Source organism: Etheostoma cragini, chromosome 2, assembly GCF_013103735.1.
Source record: "Etheostoma cragini isolate CJK2018 chromosome 2, CSU_Ecrag_1.0, whole genome shotgun sequence".
Taxonomy (NCBI): Eukaryota; Metazoa; Chordata; class Actinopteri; order Perciformes; family Percidae; genus Etheostoma; species Etheostoma cragini.
This window is the reverse complement of record NC_048408.1, coordinates 28,832,452-28,841,239: the sequence shown is the minus strand read 5'-3', so window position 1 is coordinate 28,841,239 and position 8,788 is coordinate 28,832,452. Positions and strand designations below refer to the sequence as shown.

The 8,788-nt window shown below is 42.6% G+C and overlaps 1 protein-coding gene across 1 annotated transcript in view; it reads left to right on the top strand.

Annotated features, from left to right (window-relative positions):
• The window catches only part of LOC117961823 (slit homolog 1 protein-like), a 71,397-nt gene that overhangs the window by 34,054 nt on the left and 28,555 nt on the right, over positions 1–8,788 (top strand). Inside the window, exons 5-14 of the mRNA XM_034900762.1 lie at positions 851–922; positions 1,593–1,664; positions 2,053–2,124; positions 2,652–2,815; positions 2,907–3,054; positions 4,770–4,841; positions 6,613–6,684; positions 7,300–7,371; positions 7,828–7,971; positions 8,084–8,247. Of these exons, the coding sequence (XP_034756653.1) occupies positions 851–922; positions 1,593–1,664; positions 2,053–2,124; positions 2,652–2,815; positions 2,907–3,054; positions 4,770–4,841; positions 6,613–6,684; positions 7,300–7,371; positions 7,828–7,971; positions 8,084–8,247 (1,052 nt within the window). The remainder of the gene's footprint in view (positions 1–850; positions 923–1,592; positions 1,665–2,052; positions 2,125–2,651; positions 2,816–2,906; positions 3,055–4,769; positions 4,842–6,612; positions 6,685–7,299; positions 7,372–7,827; positions 7,972–8,083; positions 8,248–8,788) is intronic.

The following is an 8,788-nucleotide window of genomic DNA, read 5'->3' as shown; positions in this document are numbered from 1 at the left end:
CCCCTAATACTGTATCTGAAGTCTCTTTTATATAGACCTTAGTGGTCCCTAATACTGTATCTGAAGTCTCTTTTATGTTGACCTTAGTGGTCCCCTAATACTGTATCTGAAGTCTCTTTTATATTGACCTTAGTGGTCCCCTAATAATTCGGCCTTGGTGCAGAATTACAGCCAAGTAGAGAAAGGGGAGGTAACCTTGCTCCTTATGACCCCATATGGGGCAAGATTCCAGATTGGCCAATCTGAGCATTCACTTTTTTTAAAGGCAGAGCAGGATACCCAGGGCTCGGTTTACACCTATCACCATTTCTAGCCACTGGGGGACCATAGGCAGGCTGGGGCAACTCATTGTAATGTTAAAAAAACTCATAAAATGAATAAAAAAATGTAGGCTGTTATAGTTTTTATTCTTTCTTGTTCTATAAATATATTTGCTTCCCAGTGAGTCATGTGGCTTTCACAGATGGAGAGGAAGATATGAAGGCTTTCCGTGCTTTAATGCCATCAGCAATGCAACAGTACAATATTGCCCAAGCATTGTTGAATATCCAGATTACATGAATACAATAAAGTTAGTAAAAAAGAAAACAGTAAGAAAAAATATTTAGGCCTTCCCAAAGCTCGGGGTTTTTGGGGTGTGAGCTGTGTCTCCCTCTTTGTTCTCAGATATTCAGTTCAAATAGGACAGACCGGGACCAAACATGTGGTACTGTATCAACACATTGGCAAGGATTGCTTTTAATGTGTTAACAAAAACGGTTGAATGTGCAACACTTAAAATGTGTCAGTAAAAATAAATAAAATAAGCAAACTTTCAACTGCAGGTTTCTCTCTCTGTTCCTTTTTTCAGGGACCTGAGTGAAAATAGCATCCAGGCCATCCCAAGGAGGGCCTTCAGAGGAGCCACGGATCTCAAAAACCTGTGTGTGAAAGCACGCACACACACAAACACAAACACACACACCATACTAATACCACACGCATAATGCACAAATCAGAGAAAACTATTGACAACATCAAATACACAATCAAAATATGTCATATCATGTTAGATAGATTTATGTAAGATATACCATAAGGATTAATCACTTTGATTGATTGATTGATTGATTGATTGATTGGTTGGCTTAACCTTCCTGTTGTCCTCGGGTCAAATTTGGCCAATTTTCAAAAGGTTTTTATATCAGACATTTGGGTTTCTCTCAACCAATTTGTCAAAAATAAAAAAACAACGAGGAAGGTTCCCTATAACGCTCACAACAACAGAAAACAAACGATCAGTACACAGCTTTCATTATATTTGGTTTAAATCAATTTGATAGCATCAGAGAGAAAAATTATAAAAAGTTGGAAAAAATGTCAGAAAAAGCTTCCAAAATGTGGTTCAAAAACAACAAAAATGTCAAGAAGCACAGAAAACAAATAGATAAAAGCGACATAAACATCAGGAAAGAAAAGACAACTAAATAGTTGTGATTTTAAATCTCCACCTAGTAAAACAAAGTTGCATCAATGGTCAATGGGAAGACAACACATGGGTTAACTGCTTGACTAAGTAGGTTTTGTTATTAATTTCTTCCTTTCATTACCAGTCAGCTGGATAAAAACCACATCAGCTGTATCGAGGAGGGGGCGTTCAGAGCTCTGCGTTCTCTGGAAGTACTGTGAGTATTTTCTAAAGATTTAACCTGAAGAAGTTCAGATCTTTTTGGGATAATCCCCAAAAAAATTCCCAACATTATGCTTTCGTGATTCCCAAATCCCGTTTCTTAACTTATTCTATGCCTTGTTGTCTCTCATTTTCACTTACTGTCACCTTTTGTTGATGTCACACACATTTTTTTAATTCTCTTTTTTTTAATCCTCACTCCCTTCTTCTCTCTTACCCTTCTCGTCGATATCTCTCCTAATCATCTCCTCCCTCACTCTTTCTTTCTCTGTCCTCTCTCCTGTCTTTTTTCCCACCCTTTTTTGTTGTTATTTTTATTCCTCTCTGCCTTCTCTTCTCTCTCTCTTTCATTGTCTCTCTCTGTCTGTGTCTCTCTGTCCCAGCACTCTGAACAACAACAACATCAGCACTATTCCGGTCTCCAGTTTCAACCACATGCCGAAGCTCCGCACGTTGTGAGTCCTTCACGTCAATGCACTATGTTACCCAGAATGCCGCATTTTGAAAACAGAACCACAATGATGGCAGCTACTTACCAATACTTGCTACTTATGTTCCATTTCTTGTCTCCTTCCATCCACCTTTCATTCCACTATTTCTCCTTTCATATCATGGTTATCTGGTTAATTTCCTCTCTTCTACACTACTTCCTTTCCTACTCCGTTATGTCCTGCCACATATCCACTCCTCCTTTTACAATTTCCTTCTCTCCTTTGGCTTCTTTTTCCACACTCCTTCCTCATTTGCTCCTTCCTTTTTTTAACCTTTCCCTTTGGTTCCTACCTTCTCCCCTTCTTCTTTTTGTGTTCTCTTTCGCCCCACTCTTTCTTGTACACTTCCATTTTCTGCCCTTCTTGTTCTGTGTCATTCCCCCTTATCCCTCCTTTCCTTTTTCCTCTTTCCTTTACTCCCATCTGTCCTCTTTCCCTCCCTTCCCCTTCCTCCCCTGATCTCCCCTCTGTCCTCCCCCCTTCCCTCCCAGTCGTCTCCACTCCAACTCTCTGCGTTGTGACTGTCACCTGGCCTGGCTGTCTCCATGGCTGCGGCAGCGGGGGGCCTTAGGCCTCTACACTCAGTGCAGCTCTCCTCCCACGCTGAGGGGCCTCAACCTCGCCGAGCTGCGCAAGAGCGACTTCGCCTGCTCAGGTACGGCAACCCAGACAGGGACACAGAGCACTCAGGTCCAAGTGTGGCTGATGTTGGAGTTGGATCTGTGTTTTCTCTTGTTTGTTTGCAGGCCAGGGCGGCAGTGCCTTCGTTCAGCCGTGCAGCCTGGCGTCCGGCTCCTGTCCTCCGATGTGTTCCTGCAGCAACAACATCGTAGATTGTCGAGGGAGGGGCCTCACTGCCATCCCCGCCCACCTGCCTGAGGCCATGACTGAGATGTAAGTTCCCCAGGAGAACCAAAAGAGAGCCAGAAGGCAAAGCTCTCAATCTACCGGTCAGTTTTTGTTCCTACCTGGGTCATGACCGAAAGAACGAGATTCAGGGTACAAGCGGCCAAAGTGGGTTTCCTCAGGAGGGGGGCAGGCGTCTCCCTTAGAGAGAGGGTGAGAACCTCAGTCATCCGAGAGGAGCTCGGAGTAGAGCCGCTGCTCATTCGTGCTGAAAAGAGCCAGTTGAGGTGGTTCGGGCATCTGGTAAGGATGCCTCCTGGGCGCCTCCCTAGGGAGGTGTTCCAGGCACGTCCAGCTGGGACGAGACCTCAGGGAAGACCCAGGACTAGGTGGAGAGATTATATCTCCAACCTGGCCTGGGAACGCCTCGGGATCCCCCAGTCAGACCTGGTTAATGTGGCCCGGGATAGGTAAGTTTGGGGTCCCCTGCTGGAGCTGCTGCCCCCGCGACCCGATACCGGATAAGCGGATGAAGATGGATGGATGGAGGCTGTAACATGTACTTTACGTATCAGCCAACGTGTTAAACGTTCTAATGTGTGATTCACCATTAAAGGTTCGACGTGCTTGTCGCCACTGCAGCTTAGAGAAGTAAATGGATGTCTGCTGGCAGAGAGGGGACCCATTGTGAGGTTCTGAGGGGTAACAGCAGACTTGCACAAGAAGAACCAGAACACACAGTGCTGTAGATGGGATGTTTCCTTTCTGATTAAAGCTGCATGAATAGAAACCTCTGCCAACCACAGTTAGACTAATATGCCTGTTTTGCCTGGGCCATAAAAGCTGTGCTTGTTGTTGTGTCTGTTGTAACTCTTGCAGCAAAGTTACTCAGTGTCTAAAACTAATTTCTCATTAGGGAGACTCATAAAGATACTTTGACTTTGATGAATATTGATTTTAAATCGTTGCGTAGGTGAAGCGCCATCTCATCTCAGAAGCTGCTGAAAACATGCTGACTTTAAATATTTAGGATGTAATGTCACAAAGGAAAACACCACCCACATTTTTCTAAATTAAAACTTTTATCTCCCACATTTTTTATGAGATATGAATTTTTAGTTTTGCTTTGAATGAGAATCAAGCTGTAATAGTCAGTGGTGGATGAAGTATTCAGATCCTTTTACTAATACTAGTACTAATACCACACTAAAAATACTCTGTTACAAGTAAAAGTCATGCATTGAAAATGTTACTTAAGTAAAAGTACGTAAGTATCTTCTGAAAAAAAAAAAAGTGTTGATAGTATTCAATGCAGAAAAATCCTCACAACAAAAAATGGACACGAAAAAGGGTTGAAATCATAACAAAAAACTTCAAAAACTAATGCTGTTATTAATGGTTTAATCATTTCAGCTGGACTTGTAGGCCGTTATATTCTTGGGTAATTTAATTTATAAAAGACATATTTCATAATCAGCATGTCTTTGTTACTTACAGTAACTTACAGTAATGCAGTAAATCTACTTTCCACCACTGGTAATAGTTAAAGGTTGAGCAGAGCTTTGAATGAATGTGCATGTGGACAAATACAGGAGTTTGAATGGAAACTGCAGACAGTCTCGTTGATGGAATTACCATCCAGCTGTGCTCTGGTGTGCTACGACCGACAGGAGGCAATTTATTATAAACATATATGTGTATCTCTCTGTTTCTCCCCTTTTCTCTTTCTCATTCTCTCTCTCTCCCTTTCTCTCCCCCTCCAGACGTTTAGAGCAGAATGGCATCAAGTCGGTTCCTCCGGGCGCCTTCACCTCCTACAAGAAGCTTCGTCGAATGTGAGTCCTCTGAAAACATACTCGGTCATAAATAGCTGGTCGGAAAAACAAAACCATATGGGATAAATGTCACTGATTCTCCCACTTTTTGGACAACGTTGCATTGACTGAACCTCTAGCCAGGTGGAGTAAACTGGGGGGAGACCCAGATAGAGACGGGTATACGTCCAATGTGGACTTTTGGGCTACCTTGCATAGACTGCTGCCACCAGAAATAGGCCGACAATGTATGAATGAAGAGAAGGGAAAACACATTACGTTGAGTCTTTTATTTAAAAATGTATTAAGTCACTTAATCGATTACTCATTTCAGCTCTACTTGAAAGCTTTTCATGTAACCTGTACTTCAGGTTAAATTTTTTTTTGATTTAACACCTCATTTCTGTTATATATATATTAGCTCTAACTTCTTTAGCTACTTTGATTGGCCTTGTAATTAGGACTGTTATGACACAAGTGGTTAAATATACAGTACATATTCCTTGAAACGGGGGGTTTGAAAGTCAGCTCGACTAACACCATCTAGCCAGAGGAGCTGCGTTTTTATGGCTCCACCCCGTGAGTTTTATCCCTCTCAACCAATGAGAATACAGTATTTCTGCCCCCGGAAGGCCAATGCCTCCGGGGAAACTGTCAGTGTTTTAAACTCTACTGTGCCAACTGGATCGCGCTCTCCTTCCTCTGTCTCCACTGTTCACCGAGCTGTGGTTTTCCTGCTCGACATACCAAACTGCCCCGGTGGATTTTCAGCATGGAGGAGCGCTTGATTTATGTCAGCCTGCAAAGCGATGCAGTCCCCATCAGAGGACCTTTAAGGCTCTTGCATGATAAATTAAGCACCTAACACCGGGATCTGGTAAATGTTTAAAATGCACATGTGACCACAATAATAAGTGTATATATATATGTAAGTATTGCTTTGTACCCTATTTTATTTTCCTTCTCTTTGTTGCTTTTGTTCTGTTCACTCTCACTGCTTCTTTCTTTCTCTTTTCCTTTGCCCATTTTCATCCTCAGACTCTCTCCATCTTTGTGTCTCTGTGGTTTTCCGTTTCCTCTCAATCTTATCCTTCTCTCCCCCCTCTTCTTCTTACATCATCGCTGTGAGATGAGATGAGATGAGACGGGGGCTGATTACATTACCAGGCTGGTTGAGGGGGTTTGTTTTAAAATGTATTGTGACAGTTGAGCGACAGACAGGTGGCAGCAGAACAAGGATTTCATAATCGGACATGTTGGGTGGTTTTGGCCCCGGCCAGACCAAATTGGGAAATGTAAAAACTTGAAGTTGGCCAGGAGAACACTCACTCTCTAAGCCTTTCACATAAAGTGGCTTTCTCATTTTTACAAGTGGGATTCATTCGATTTGATTTGAGGATAAGAAAAAGGAACAATAAAACCATTCATGTACTGTATGTTTATTCCCAGAAGAAAACACATGAACATTTTTCATAATGAAAACAATGCAATATTAAACACTTTCTCGTCTCCTTCATCTATAATCAGTTCTTTAGATGACACTTCTGGTATGAATAAAAAGGTTTTACAATAACACACAGGTTTAAGAACACATTGAAGTCAAACTAGGAACCCGTCAGCTATCAGTCTGACCACGATTTTGCCTCTGGGAGAAAACAGCCAATATTTCTGATTTCCAGGCAAAGACTTCCTCATCATCATCATCATCATCATCATCGTCATTGTCATTGGTAACCGTCCGATGTGTTTCTATGACTAAAGTGTGTGTGTGTGTGTTTTATGTGTCTCCCAGAGACCTGAGTAACAACCAGATATCTGAGATCGCTCCTGATGCTTTCCACGGCCTCCGCGCTCTCAACTCCCTGTGAGTACCACAGAGTGACGTAATGTGTGTGCCTGTGTGTGTGTGTGTGTGTGTGTGTGTGTGTGTGTGTGTGTGTGTGTGTGTGTGTGTGAATAAACTGTTGGAGTGTTCTGAGAGTGCCTTTACCAATACGTGTTTACATATGTCTGTATTATGCCTATCTGTACCTCCATATGTTTGCACCGCATGTGTGTGTTTGTGCTTCTGTTAGTATTAATAATTGAAAAGTGGCACCTGCTCCATGTTAACAGAGATTCTCTATGAAATATCAGGGCTTACACAGAATCACAGCGGGTGACCTGCGGGTCTGCGTGTATAAATGGGAGGGTGTCTGTGTGTGCACATATGCCTATACTGTATTTGCGTGTACTCTGGCATTAATCTGTGCTGTTTGTGGATTGAGTGTGAATGTGTTTATTGTTTGGAATATGTGCCGGGTTACAGTGGAGCATGAAGCCACCTAACTGTTCTTACCAATGCAATAAAAGTCACTGAAAAGTTACTGTTGTTTATTAAAATGCAAATGGATAAAACATCATAGTAACTTGTTACACACTGATTTAATGCAAATGAACACAGGTTTTAATAAAGGATAAAAAACCTCTTTGTGTGCAGGGTTCTGTATGGAAATAAGATCACTGAGCTGCCCAGCGGAGTGTTTGACGGCCTGGCCTCTCTGGAGCTGCTGTAAGCCCAAACCACAACGTGCACATATATTTGTCTGAGCTGACATTTTCACAGAGTACACTGTGTTACGCAAATTCATTTCAGGTGTCAGAAAAGCTCTAAAGAGTCCTTCATTTGTTAGATTGTTGGATGGAAATGAACGGGTCTCGGTACAGCTTTTGCCAAATCATGCCGATTTAAATCTGTTTCTCATAACATGCTGTGATGTTACTTTTTTTATTAACACTGCCATACAGTATCCTCTTTTGTACCACACAGTTCATTTCACATGCATAAGCTTCAGTTGTAATAGTTGTGTCAGGAAAAAGAGACAAGACCAAGCTGCAGAAATGTAGAAACAGAACCTTGATTTAAAACCGTTTTTTTTCCCACCCTAGATATCAATCTAGTGATAAAACCTGCTTTTGTGAGATGTCGTCAAGTTCATTATGCTAGATGTTCTCTTCTGTTTATCAGGTTGCTGAATGCCAATAAGATCCACTGCATCAGAGCCTCGGTGTTCAAAGATCTGGAGAACTTGGCTCTGCTGTCGTTGTACGACAACAAAATCCAGAGTCTGGCAAAAGGCACCTTCAGCTCTCTGCACAGCATCCAGACACTGTGAGGAGAAACACACACACACACATACATGCTATTTTAAGGTTGTTATGTTCTGTTCCACTCCATTCAGTGTTTTCTGACTGATGTCCTGCCCCCTGTGACTTCCCATCAGCCACCTGGCCCAGAACCCCTTCGTGTGTGACTGTAATGTGAAGTGGCTGGCCGACTTCCTGCGCTCCAACCCCATAGAGACCAGCGGCGCACGCTGTGCCAGCCCTCGCCGCCTCGCCAACAAACGCATCGCACAGATCAAGAGCAGCAAGTTCCGCTGCTCCGGTCAGTGCCTGTGTGTGTGTGTGTGTGTGTGTGTGTGTGTGTGTGTGTGTGTGTGTGTGTGTGTGCGTGTGTGTGTGAAAGATTGAAACACTGGAGTGTGATTTGAGACTTGTAACGACAGGTTTTATGGCTGTAAGATGATGGACTGCAGCAAAGCTTCCCTCAAGAGACATATACAGTGTTTGTAAGAAATGAAAATCATTATCCTTCCAAAAGCTCTTTGTCATATATATGTGCTATTAGCATATATATTAGTTTGTGACGTTCCGTCAGACACATTACCTTCTTTGTTCACAGTCTAACATCCAGATTGTTGCACAATGCTTCATCCAGAAAAAGCTGAACCAACAAGAACTTTCCGTCCCTTGTCTGTTTTCTTTGAAACAAAACATCATCAAAGGTCAGATAAGATGTACCAGGTGATTATTCCAGTTCAAAAGATCTGTGCTTGGGTACGTTTAGCCCCCCCCAATCCACCTCAGACTCGTATCTATGGTGCTCCAACTCTAAATGCTTGTTGTTTCTGCCTACATAAAATCTA